We start from the raw sequence: 12,460 nt of genomic DNA, 5'->3' as shown, positions 1-12,460 counted from the left end.
TACAAACATTTTACTTTAAAAGCGTGACACCTCTCTTTTGGGCATTTAGAAGACTCAGAGGATGGGGCTGGCCATTTATTGTGGAAACAGACTCAACAGAGAGCTGATGGATAAACAACCTGTCCCTTGGCCACAGCACCGTTTTAGTATGGAGATCACACTACATGGGCATACAAAGTACTGGAAAAGTAGAGAATGGAAAAATCCCCGAGCTCAAAGACAATTCCCTGTCCCTGCCGACCCGTATGACCAGGGACCCACAGAACTCTGCGAGTACCCCAAAGCTGTTCTCTGGAAGTTGGGCTGTCGGAGGTATAGAAAACAGACTCGGAAATGGACTGAAATCAGATTTGTAGGAAAAAATTTTTCTTAACTTTTCTAGAGACTACTGGAGTTACAAGGAAAGAAAACTAGCACCTGTTACAGTCACACGCACCCTGTGGGGCCATCACAGGGGTGCAAAGGCAGTGCGTGCGCGGCGCTGGCATTTCCGAGCAGGCCGCCACTTCTTTGCCCTGGTCTGGGGCTTGTAGATTCTGGTCGGGTCACAGTCGCACTTGTGGGTGGTCTTCGTGTGGCAGGCAATGTGCACCAACTTCAGGTTCTCTGATGTAAAAAGCAGGCTGTAAAAATACTCCCAGTCTACTTCTCTTCCACCTCGTTCCCTAATTGCTTCCGCCAGCGTGGGGACGATGGTGCGTTTCTTTTCTATTCTGCAAAGTGAGGGAGAGATAGTCATCTTCTGTGGCTACGGTGCCACAGGCCACAGGTTGCTGCAGCATGTTTCCTATCAAACCACAGAGATCCGGTTTCTACTCAAGTGTAGCTAAAACATAAAGCTGTGTTTGGCTGCTTACAGGAAAAGACCAGTGGAGAATTTTCAAGATTGCAAAAGGAAGCACACACAGAAACAGCCCCAGAGGACCAGGTGGCAATGAAACAGGCAGGGCTTATCCAGCGGGCCCAGGCACAACTCTCCGAACGTGGCCAGGCCTGCGGGCCAGGCCTGTCTAGCAGAGCCTGTGCCAGTGACGCAGCATGTCTAACTTCTCACAACTTGATTTGTGGCCATTGTTCAAAATGCTGAAAAGTACACAGAAAAAAAGGGAGTCAACCACATTCCATCAACAATTTGGCTTATTTGCTTCTGCCTTTTCTCTATGTATAGACTTACCAGAAAGTTACACAAGAATATATGAGAATTGTTAAAATAGAATCTTATCAATAAAGCTAAAGTCACCTTTGACTGCCACCTTAATTTCATTTCCCTCCTTCCCTCCCCAGGTCAGTACTCAGGTTCAATATTCATCTCTCCAGTCCTAATCTTGTACTTTTACATGCATATATGTGTGTCTGCTTAAAAAAATGCAATATGGCTTTGTGTGAAATTGTTTCACTTATAAACACTTTGAAAGGCCACGCAATAACAAGTGTAAGAACTTGTAAACTTATGACATGGAATTAGAAATACCACGGCTGGGAGGGCTTGTGGCCAGATGGGGGACTAAACTGGCCCAGATAGACTCCTCTCCCCTACGACACGGGAACGCTGAATAAGTACCCTTTTTAAAAACACAAAGTTGTGATCAAAAGAAAGAAGGGGGCTCCCCACAGGCAGCTACACTCTGGGGGCTCCCCAGGGTCCCAGTCCCTGATATAGGCCTGAGGAGCCCTCGAGGGTGGGGCGTGGGGGCCGAGATCCCACTCCAGCCACTAAAGAAACGGGAAAGCTTGCACGGAGTGCAGGGCTGTGGGTAAGAGGAAGGGAAACCAGCCACTGTGTCAGTTACCTTCTGCTGCATAACCGACTGCCCGAAACGCGGTGGTTTCCGGGACTGGCCTGGCTCGCTGGCGGGGCCGACCCTCCTCCTCTGTGGTCTAACACCCTCAGGGGTGAGGTCAGGCTCCCTCACACAGGGACAGCAGTGTTCAGAGGACAAGCCCCAGCGTGCAAGCACTGAGCAGGCCTCTTTTGCTCTCTGCGTCCTGTCTGCTGTTGTCACGCAGCCAAGCCTGAATTCAGCATCAGAAGGAGGGCGGGTGGGGGTGCACAGGGTCCAGACGCCAGGAGTGTGGCTCCTTGGGAGCCTCCTGTGTAACCCCCTTCCACTGACACCCACAGAGCCTGAGGCCTACGCCTTGCACAGGCATATGGTCCAAATGTACAACACCAACGTGGCACAGGAGCCACCAGCAAGAACTAGTATAAAATTGTTCAGAAACATTGAGAACACTGGGCGTCTGGAGGAATCGAGAGCAAACCGCTCCCCGTAGGGATCCTGTGAGAAGTGACGCACAAAGGACACCCACGGGAAAACAATTCCCACTGCACATGAGCCCAGAATCCAAACGCACACACGCGTGCAGAAGGAACAACACTGCGACAGGCAAGGGAGGGGACCAAGCAGCACCATCGGCACAGGCCTGCCCAGGCAGATCACTCTGCAGCAGACCCTGAGAAGCATGGGAGTCCCTGAGACCCCAGCTACAGGGCATGGGGTCCCCAGACCCCTCACTCTAACACCAGCTGCAGGTCACGGGCGCCCCAGACCCCTCACTTCTGACACCAGCTGCAGGGTTCAGGGGTCCCCAAGCCCCCCTCACTTCTAACAAGAAATGCAGAGTTCAGGGGTCCATAAAACCCCTCACTTCTGACACCAGCTACAGGGTTCAGGGGTCCCCAAGCCCCCCTCACTTCTAACAAGAAATGCAGAGTTCAGGGGTCCATAAAACCCCTCACTTCTGACACCAGCTACAGGGTTCAGGGGTCCCCAAGCCTCCCTCACTTCTGACTCCAGCTGCAGAGTTCAGGGATCCCCAAGCCTCCCTCACTTCTAACAAGAAATGCAGAGTTCAGGGGTCCATAAAACCCCTCACTTCTGAAAACAATGCAGAGTTCAGGGGTCCATGAAACCCTCTCAGGTTCAATAATGTACCAAAGGACTCACAGAACCCACTGAAAGCTGTTATACTCATGGTAACAGTTGATTACAGCTAAAGGCTGTGGATTAAAATCAGCCAAGGTTAAGAGGTGTGTGCGGCAGAACCCAGGAGAGTTCCAACCCAGGAACTTTCCAACCCAGGAACCCAGGTCACCCCCGCTATGAAGTCACGGGCAGCACCAGTTTTTCCAGTGACGCTGTGTGACATCACACAGGGAGCACCACCAGCAGGGAAGCTCACCGGGTATCAGTGTCATCGGTCCTTACAGGCACTTTCACATGGACATGGCTGACTGCCCACGTGACCAGCCCCAGTCTCCAGCCCCTATGAGGTCAAGTGGATACTGAGTGACCCAAAGCCCCCACCCTAAATGTTGTTAGACTATCTAGTGTGGCTTAAGGCCCCAGGTAAATAAAGATGCTCTTCTTGTCAGGCAGCACATTCCAAGGGCCTAGAGACATCTTCCAGGGTCAAAGACAAGGGCCAGACCTCTCTTTGGGCCAGGTTAAATTCTTCACACACAACCATAAAATAACTATGCTTAAAACGGATGACTAGAGTGACTAAAAAGAAAAAGAAATAATGAGAACAGAAGAGGCTTGTTTTAAAAAGAACCCAAAAGCACAACAAAAAAGGCAACACTGGCACACAGACTGGACACGCTGCAGCTGGAGAGCACGAGCGGGTGACACGGGGAGCGCCCTGGTGACAGAGCACCACAGACTGGAACCACAGACTGGACACACTGCAGCTGGAGAGCACGAGCGGGTGACACAGGGAGCGCCCTGGTGACAGAGCACCACAGACTGGACACACTGCAGCTGGAGAGCACGAGCGGGTGACACAGGGAGCGCCCTGGTGACAGAGCACCACAGACTGGACACACTGCAGCTGGAGAGCACGAGCGGGTGACACAGGGAGCGCCCTGGTGACAGAGCACCACAGACTGGACACACTGCAGCTGGAGAGCACGAGCGGGTGACACAGGGAGCGCCCTGGTGACAGAGCACCACAGACTGGACACACTGCAGCTGGAGAGCACGAGCGGGTGACACAGGGAGCGCCCTGGTGACAGAGCACCACAGACTGGAACCACAGACTGGACACACTGCAGCTGGAGAGCACAAGCGGGTGACACAGGGAGCACCCTGGTGACAGAGCACCACAGACCGGGCCTGCACAGCACACATTCCCGTTCCCCGGTTCTGGAGTGGGAGTCCCAGGTCCAGGTGCAGCAGGGTTGGTTCTGGTGAGGGCTCCTCCTGGCTGGCAGGTGGCCGCCTCCTCACTGCGTCCTCACAAGGCGCGAGGTGGGAGTGGGGAGGAGCAAGCCTCTTCCTCTTCTCATGAGGACATCAGTCCCACTGGATTAAGGCCCCACTCCCATGACCAAGACCTCATTTAACCTTACTTACCCCCCAAAGACCCTATCAGCAGATGCAGTCACATCAGGGGTCGGGCTTTCAGTAGGTGAATTTTGGGGACACAATTCAGTGTACAGCAGGACACAGTAATGCAGCAGCACAGAGCTGGCACCATGAAAGAGCAGACAGCACGAGGAGTGTGGGATGAGAAGGCCCCACACGGCCCAGTCCCACGACAGCTCTGGAGGAGCCGCACGGGGGAGCGCGACAGCGACACCCGCCGGATGCTCACGGACCTTCCAAACTAAAGAACAGCAGGTCTTCAGAACAGAGACAAGTCCCAGTCACAATGAAAAGAAAGACCTGGGGGCCGGCCCGGTGGCGCCCTGCTACAGTGCGCTGCTTGGCAGCGTGGTGGCGCTCCCGCCCGAGGCTTCGGATCCCACATACAGACCGGTTCCCGCTCACTGGCTGAGCGAGGCGCGGGGGCAGCACCGAGGGTTGCGGTCCCGTTGCCGGTCCCTGGTCCGGTACGGGGGCAACACTGAGGGTTGCGATCCGTTGCCAGACACGGAAAAAGACAAAAAGACAAAAAAGAAAAAGAAAAAGAAAGACCTGTACCTACTAGAGACATATCATTTTCGAAGAGAAAGAGAACACTAAAACTATATAAAAACGGCAGAAAATCAGACTAACAGACTTCTCAAGATCAGATGCCGGAAGACAATGGAATCTTTCTTCAAAGTACTGAAGGTAGATACTTGTTAACCAAAAACCCAATATTAGCTAATTACTCAAGGGTAGAAGCTGTGTGGACATTTTCAAAGACTGGAAAGAACTCACCCTCCCAGACCCTCGTGAAAGACGACAAAGGGCCAGACACAGAAACAGGGTGTGACAACAGCACCAAGTGTCAGCAGCATGTGGGGACAGAGACGGTGGCTCTGCTGGTGACTGTAAGGAAGTGTTGGCCACAGACACACACCAGCATTCTGTGCAGCATTAACACAAGGGGGTGCTCTGCAAAAAGAGCACGGAAGGGTGGAGTGACAGGCAAGGGAAAAGAAAACTCAGTTAAATCAACAAAAGACACCAGAAGCCCCCAAAAAGGTAAGAAAATGGTACAGCAAACAGGAAACCCAGGACAAAGTAGCAAAAACAAACTCAAATCTATTCACTCAATGAAATATCCAACAAACATTAGCTGCCTGGCCACTGTGGCCAGACACTGGGACACAGCTGAGAGCGGGAGACCTGCAGCGTGGCTGTCCTGGGGGAGACAGCAGTGTCCTATCACACACACGGGCTCCCGGCACCCATGGAGAGATGGACAGCCTCAGATGAAAACAAAAGGTGGCTAAACTTGCACGAGGAGACACACCCAAACCCAGTGACATGCAGAGGTCGAATGAAAGCAGTGGAAAATGCCATGCTAGCCAAGAGAAAGCTGGCAAAGCCACAGAAACCCAACGAAGTGGAATTTGGGGCAGACTTCTCAAGATCAGATGCCGGAAGACAATGGAATCTTTCTTCAAAGTACTGAAGGTAGATACTTGTTAACCAAAAACCCAATATTAGCTAATTACTCAAGGGTAGAAGCTGTGTGGACATTTTCAAAGACTGGAAAGAACTCACCCTCCCAGACCCTCGTGAAAGACGACAAAGGGCCAGACACAGAAACAGGGTGTGACAACAGCACCAAGTGTCAGCAGCATGTGGGGACAGAGACGGTGGCTCTGCTGGTGACTGTAAGGAAGTGTTGGCCACAGACACACACCAGCATTCTGTGCAGCATTAACACAAGGGGGTGCTCTGCAAAAAGAGCACGGAAGGGTGGAGTGACAGGCAAGGGAAAAGAAAACTCAGTTAAATCAACAAAAGACACCAGAAGCCCCCAAAAAGGTAAGAAAATGGTACAGCAAACAGGAAACCCAGGACAAAGTAGCAAAAACAAACTCAAATCTATTCACTCAATGAAATATCCAACAAACATTAGCTGCCTGGCCACTGTGGCCAGACACTGGGACACAGCTGAGAGCGGGAGACCTGCAGCGTGGCTGTCCTGGGGGAGACAGCAGTGTCCTATCACACACACGGGCTCCCGGCACCCATGGAGAGATGGACAGCCTCAGATGAAAACAAAAGGTGGCTAAACTTGCACGAGGAGACACACCCAAACCCAGTGACATGCAGAGGTCGAATGAAAGCAGTGGAAAATGCCATGCTAGCCAAGAGAAAGCTGGCAAAGCCACAGAAACCCAACGAAGTGGAATTTGGGGCAAAAGCATTATGCGTATAAAGAAAGTCTTAGCACATTCACAAATGTTGACCATTTACAAACGGAACACAGTGGAAGATACGTAGGAATATAACAAGACATTGAGAACAAGCACAAAAACAAGTCTGGAAACCACAGACCTCTAGATAATTCATGTATCCAAAATAAAATCTTCCATCCTCTCGCCATGTGATCCTGCACCTGCCAGCTGCCTGCCACTTTCCGCCAGGAGTGGCAGCAGCCAGAGGCCCGCGCCAGATGCAGATGTCCCAGAATCGTGAGCCAAAGAAACCTCTTTTCTTCATAAATTAAAAAATAAAATAAAATAAAAGCATAATGGAAATTAGAAAATGTTTAGCACTGAATGACAAATTCTGAACTTGTGGGATGCAGACAAAGCAGTATTAAGAGAAATCTGTAGCCTTAAATATATGTCAGAACACAAGAGAGATACAAATTAATGATTAAGCACAAACAAACCCAAAAAAGTAAGAGAGTAGGAACAAAAAAATAAAAGCAAGAATTTATTAAGCAAAGGGCCAAAGACGGTCAAAGACCACTCTGAAGAACACTGGGAGGGCAGTCCGCCATGGACAACACAACCTGCACACCGCGGACGACACACAGAGGACGGCGTTGGCACAAATGCCCTCCCACCTAAGCAGAGGGGATACCTGCTTTCCAGGGACCCACTGCGGCCCATCCTCAGAGGCAGGATTCTTCAGGGCCAAGGAGCGAGGCCCACCCAGAGCCCATGTGGAGACCCCAGCACCACCCTGCCCTTGCCATGCTCCCAGTGCCCGGGACCTGCAACGTCCTTCCCAGAGGCCTCCAAGCTGCTTTGGGGCCTGCACAGGCCTCTTCACCAGTCCACCCTCCTCAGACAGGCTTCTACCAGTGCATATACCCCTAGCCTGAGGGGAGGGGGTTCAAAGCCTGGATGTACCATGGCAGGCTCCCGTGGCATGAGGTGGCACTAGGTGTGGGACAAGAAGGGGCAGGCCTGGGATGCCAGGGGCCAGCTCCCCTGTGCTGCCACATTCCAGAACTCCAAGAAGTCTACGAATTCTTCTCGAACCTGGAGCCTGGCCTTCCAGGCCACAATGATGTCTTAGTCCAAGTAGGAGGACAGCGTGTGTTTTATTTCACAGTTTGTTTGTCTTTTAACTCTTAAGCATTTAAACATGTGGCAGGTGACTTTGAGCCCCACAGATGTCGGGAGCAGGCCTGTGGCTATGGCTTGGGGAAAACAGACTAGTGTTTCCCCAGCTTTTTCATAAATGGTGGTAAAAAACACATTTTTCATTAAAACCCAATACACATATCTATGTGTAAATATATGTATATCAAAAGAAAGAAATATAACTAACTGAAACAAACATTTCATGAAACATGCCCCTGGTTCATGCTGTGCATTCTGTTCTAGGCTGGCCTATGTCACTTTTTAATGCTGGTTGTGTTCCTAGATTGATGTCCCCACCCTCTAATGAGTCATGAGAAGGACAAGAGCAGAAAGTGGCCTGGAGAGCCCAGAAATCATCTTTGAGCACTCAGTGCATGTGGACAGGGGTACAGCTAAACAGTAGAGAAAAAATAGCAGAAAATCATTANCTGCAGCTGGAGAGCACGAGCGGGTGACACAGGGAGCACCCTGGTGACAGAGCACCACAGACTGGAACCACAGACTGGACACACTGCAGCTGGAGAGCACAAGCGGGTGACACAGGGAGCACCCTGGTGACAGAGCACCACAGACCGGGCCTGCACAGCACACATTCCCGTTCCCCGGTTCTGGAGTGGGAGTCCCAGGTCCAGGTGCAGCAGGGTTGGTTCTGGTGAGGGCTCCTCCTGGCTGGCAGGTGGCCGCCTCCTCACTGCGTCCTCACAAGGCGCGAGGTGGGAGTGGGGAGGAGCAAGCCTCTTCCTCTTCTCATGAGGACATCAGTCCCACTGGATTAAGGCCCCACTCCCATGACCAAGACCTCATTTAACCTTACTTACCCCCCAAAGACCCTATCAGCAGATGCAGTCACATCAGGGGTCGGGCTTTCAGTAGGTGAATTTTGGGGACACAATTCAGTGTACAGCAGGACACAGTAATGCAGCAGCACAGAGCTGGCACCATGAAAGAGCAGACAGCACGAGGAGTGTGGGATGAGAAGGCCCCACACGGCCCAGTCCCACGACAGCTCTGGAGGAGCCGCACGGGGGAGCGCGACAGCGACACCCGCCGGATGCTCACGGACCTTCCAAACTAAAGAACAGCAGGTCTTCAGAACAGAGACAAGTCCCAGTCACAATGAAAAGAAAGACCTGGGGGCCGGCCCGGTGGCGCCCTGCTACAGTGCGCTGCTTGGCAGCGTGGTGGCGCTCCCGCCCGAGGCTTCGGATCCCACATACAGACCGGTTCCCGCTCACTGGCTGAGCGAGGCGCGGGGGCAGCACCGAGGGTTGCGGTCCCGTTGCCGGTCCCTGGTCCGGTACGGGGGCAACACTGAGGGTTGCGATCCGTTGCCAGACACGGAAAAAGACAAAAAGACAAAAAAGAAAAAGAAAAAGAAAGACCTGTACCTACTAGAGACATATCATTTTCGAAGAGAAAGAGAACACTAAAACTATATAAAAACGGCAGAAAATCAGACTAACAGACTTCTCAAGATCAGATGCCGGAAGACAATGGAATCTTTCTTCAAAGTACTGAAGGTAGATACTTGTTAACCAAAAACCCAATATTAGCTAATTACTCAAGGGTAGAAGCTGTGTGGACATTTTCAAAGACTGGAAAGAACTCACCCTCCCAGACCCTCGTGAAAGACGACAAAGGGCCAGACACAGAAACAGGGTGTGACAACAGCACCAAGTGTCAGCAGCATGTGGGGACAGAGACGGTGGCTCTGCTGGTGACTGTAAGGAAGTGTTGGCCACAGACACACACCAGCATTCTGTGCAGCATTAACACAAGGGGGTGCTCTGCAAAAAGAGCACGGAAGGGTGGAGTGACAGGCAAGGGAAAAGAAAACTCAGTTAAATCAACAAAAGACACCAGAAGCCCCCAAAAAGGTAAGAAAATGGTACAGCAAACAGGAAACCCAGGACAAAGTAGCAAAAACAAACTCAAATCTATTCACTCAATGAAATATCCAACAAACATTAGCTGCCTGGCCACTGTGGCCAGACACTGGGACACAGCTGAGAGCGGGAGACCTGCAGCGTGGCTGTCCTGGGGGAGACAGCAGTGTCCTATCACACACACGGGCTCCCGGCACCCATGGAGAGATGGACAGCCTCAGATGAAAACAAAAGGTGGCTAAACTTGCACGAGGAGACACACCCAAACCCAGTGACATGCAGAGGTCGAATGAAAGCAGTGGAAAATGCCATGCTAGCCAAGAGAAAGCTGGCAAAGCCACAGAAACCCAACGAAGTGGAATTTGGGGCAAAAGCATTATGCGTATAAAGAAAGTCTTAGCACATTCACAAATGTTGACCATTTACAAACGGAACACAGTGGAAGATACGTAGGAATATAACAAGACATTGAGAACAAGCACAAAAACAAGTCTGGAAACCACAGACCTCTAGATAATTCATGGATCCAAAATAAAATCTTCCATCCTCTCGCCATGTGATCCTGCACCTGCCAGCTGCCTGCCACTTTCCGCCAGGAGTGGCAGCAGCCAGAGGCCCGCGCCAGATGCAGATGTCCCAGAATCGTGAGCCAAAGAAACCTCTTTTCTTTATAAATTAAAAAATAAAATAAAATAAAAGCATAATGGAAATTAGAAAATGTTTAGCACTGAATGACAAATTCTGAACTTGTGGGATGCAGACAAAGCAGTATTAAGAGAAATCTGTAGCCTTAAATATATGTCAGAACACAAGAGAGATACAAATTAATGATTAAGCACAAACAAACCCAAAAAAGTAAGAGAGTAGGAACAAAAAAATAAAAGCAAGAATTTATTAAGCAAAGGGCCAAAGACGGTCAAAGACCACTCTGAAGAACACTGGGAGGGCAGTCCGCCATGGACAACACAACCTGCACACCGCGGACGACACACAGAGGACGGCGTTGGCACAAATGCCCTCCCACCTAAGCAGAGGGGATACCTGCTTTCCAGGGACCCACTGCGGCCCATCCCCAGAGGCAGGATTCTTCAGGGCCAAGGAGCGAGGCCCACCCAGAGCCCATGTGGAGACCCCGGCACCACCCTGCCCTTGCCATGCTCCCAGTGCCCGGGACCTGCAACGTCCTTCCCAGAGGCCTCCAAGCTGCTTTGGGGCCTGCACAGGCCTCTTCACCAGTCCACCCTCCTTAGACAGGCTTCTACCAGTGCATATACCCCTAGCCTGAGGGGAGGGGGTTCAAAGCCTGGATGTACCATGGCAGGCTCCCGTGGCATGAGGTGGCACTAGGTGTGGGACAAGAAGGGGCAGGCCTGGGATGCCAGGGGCCAGCTCCCCTGTGCTGCCACATTCCAGAACTCCAAGAAGTCTACGAATTCTTCTCGAACCTGGAGCCTGGCCTTCCAGGCCACAATGATGTCTTAGTCCAAGTAGGAGGACAGCGTGTGTTTTATTTCACAGTTTGTTTGTCTTTTAACTCTTAAGCATTTAAACATGTGGCAGGTGACTTTGAGCCCCACAGATGTCGGGAGCAGGCCTGTGGCTATGGCTTGGGGAAAACAGACTAGTGTGTCCCCAGCTTTTTCATAAATGGTGGTAAAAAACACATTTTTCATTAAAACCCAATACACATATCTATGTGTAAATATATGTATTTCAAAAGAAAGAAATATAACTAACTGAAACAAACATTTCATGAAACATGCCCCTGGTTCATGCTGTGCATTCTGTTCTAGGCTGGCCTATGTCACTTTTTAATGCTGGTTGTGTTCCTAGATTGATGTCCCCACCCTCTAATGAGTCATGAGAAGGACAAGAGCAGAAAGTGGCCTGGAGAGCCCAGAAATCATCTTTGAGCGCTCAGTGCATGTGGACAGGGGTACAGCTAAACAGTAGAGAAAAAATAGCAGAAAATCATTATGATAAACGGGGCAGGGAAGGATTTCTAAACATACAAAAAGGAAAAGATAAGTCTGAGCACATTAAAATTTAAAACCTGTCCTGATAAGAGACATCATAATATTAAAAGACAAGCCAACACTGGAAAAAGATACCTGTAATACAAATAGCCACCAAAGAAATAGTATACAGAATATGTAAAGAATTCCTACAAATAAATAAGACCAAAAACTCAATCAAAACTAAGCAACGCAGAAGACAGAAATGGCCAAAAAACATCTAAAGAGATATTCAATCTTCCTAATAATCAGGAAAATAAAAATTAAAGCAAGAGAGTCTGTCTCTCACCTATCAGACTGGGAAATGCAAAGTAGTGCCACGGCACCAAGGGGTGTCCAGTGGAGGGAGTTATGTCCCCCAAACTCACTGAAGCTTGAATGTGTCCCCCAAGTTTTATGTATTAGAAACCTGGCCCCCACTGTGACTATTAAGAGGGTGGGAAATCCTATTACAGTAATTGAAAGGTGGGGCCTTGAAGAGGTGGTTGGATCGTAGGACCGTGCAGGAGTGAATGGGTTAATAATGGTGGTCAGGGGTGTGGTTCTGAGGGCTTTAAAAGGAGAGTGAATGAGGAGGTTACTCTCTCTCCGCTCCACCATTTTCACAGTATGATACTCTGCCTTCACTGTCACCACTACCAAGACTCTCACCAGAAGTGTTACCTGGACATTGGCGTTCCCAGCCTCCGAAACTGTAAGCAACAGAAATAGACTACGACAGGGCGGCAAGGACAGGGAGCAATGTGAATACACAGGACCGGTGAGTGCATAAACCAGGACACTCCAGAGAA

The 12,460-nt window shown here is 50.5% G+C and overlaps 1 protein-coding gene across 1 annotated transcript in view; it reads right to left on the bottom strand.

Annotated features, from left to right (window-relative positions):
- Positions 1–339: 339 nt before the first annotated feature.
- The window catches only part of DFFB (DNA fragmentation factor, 40kDa, beta polypeptide (caspase-activated DNase)), a 27,555-nt gene continuing 15,434 nt past the window's right edge, over positions 340–12,460 (bottom strand). Inside the window, exon 8 of the mRNA XM_008574572.1 lies at positions 340–713. Within this exon, the coding sequence (XP_008572794.1) occupies positions 449–713 (265 nt within the window). The 3' untranslated portion in view covers positions 340–448. The remainder of the gene's footprint in view (positions 714–12,460) is intronic.

Source organism: Galeopterus variegatus, unplaced genomic scaffold (genome assembly GCF_000696425.1).
Source record: "Galeopterus variegatus unplaced genomic scaffold, G_variegatus-3.0.2 Scaffold1065, whole genome shotgun sequence".
Taxonomy (NCBI): Eukaryota; Metazoa; Chordata; class Mammalia; order Dermoptera; family Cynocephalidae; genus Galeopterus; species Galeopterus variegatus.
This window is presented reverse-complemented; position numbering and strand designations above follow the sequence as displayed.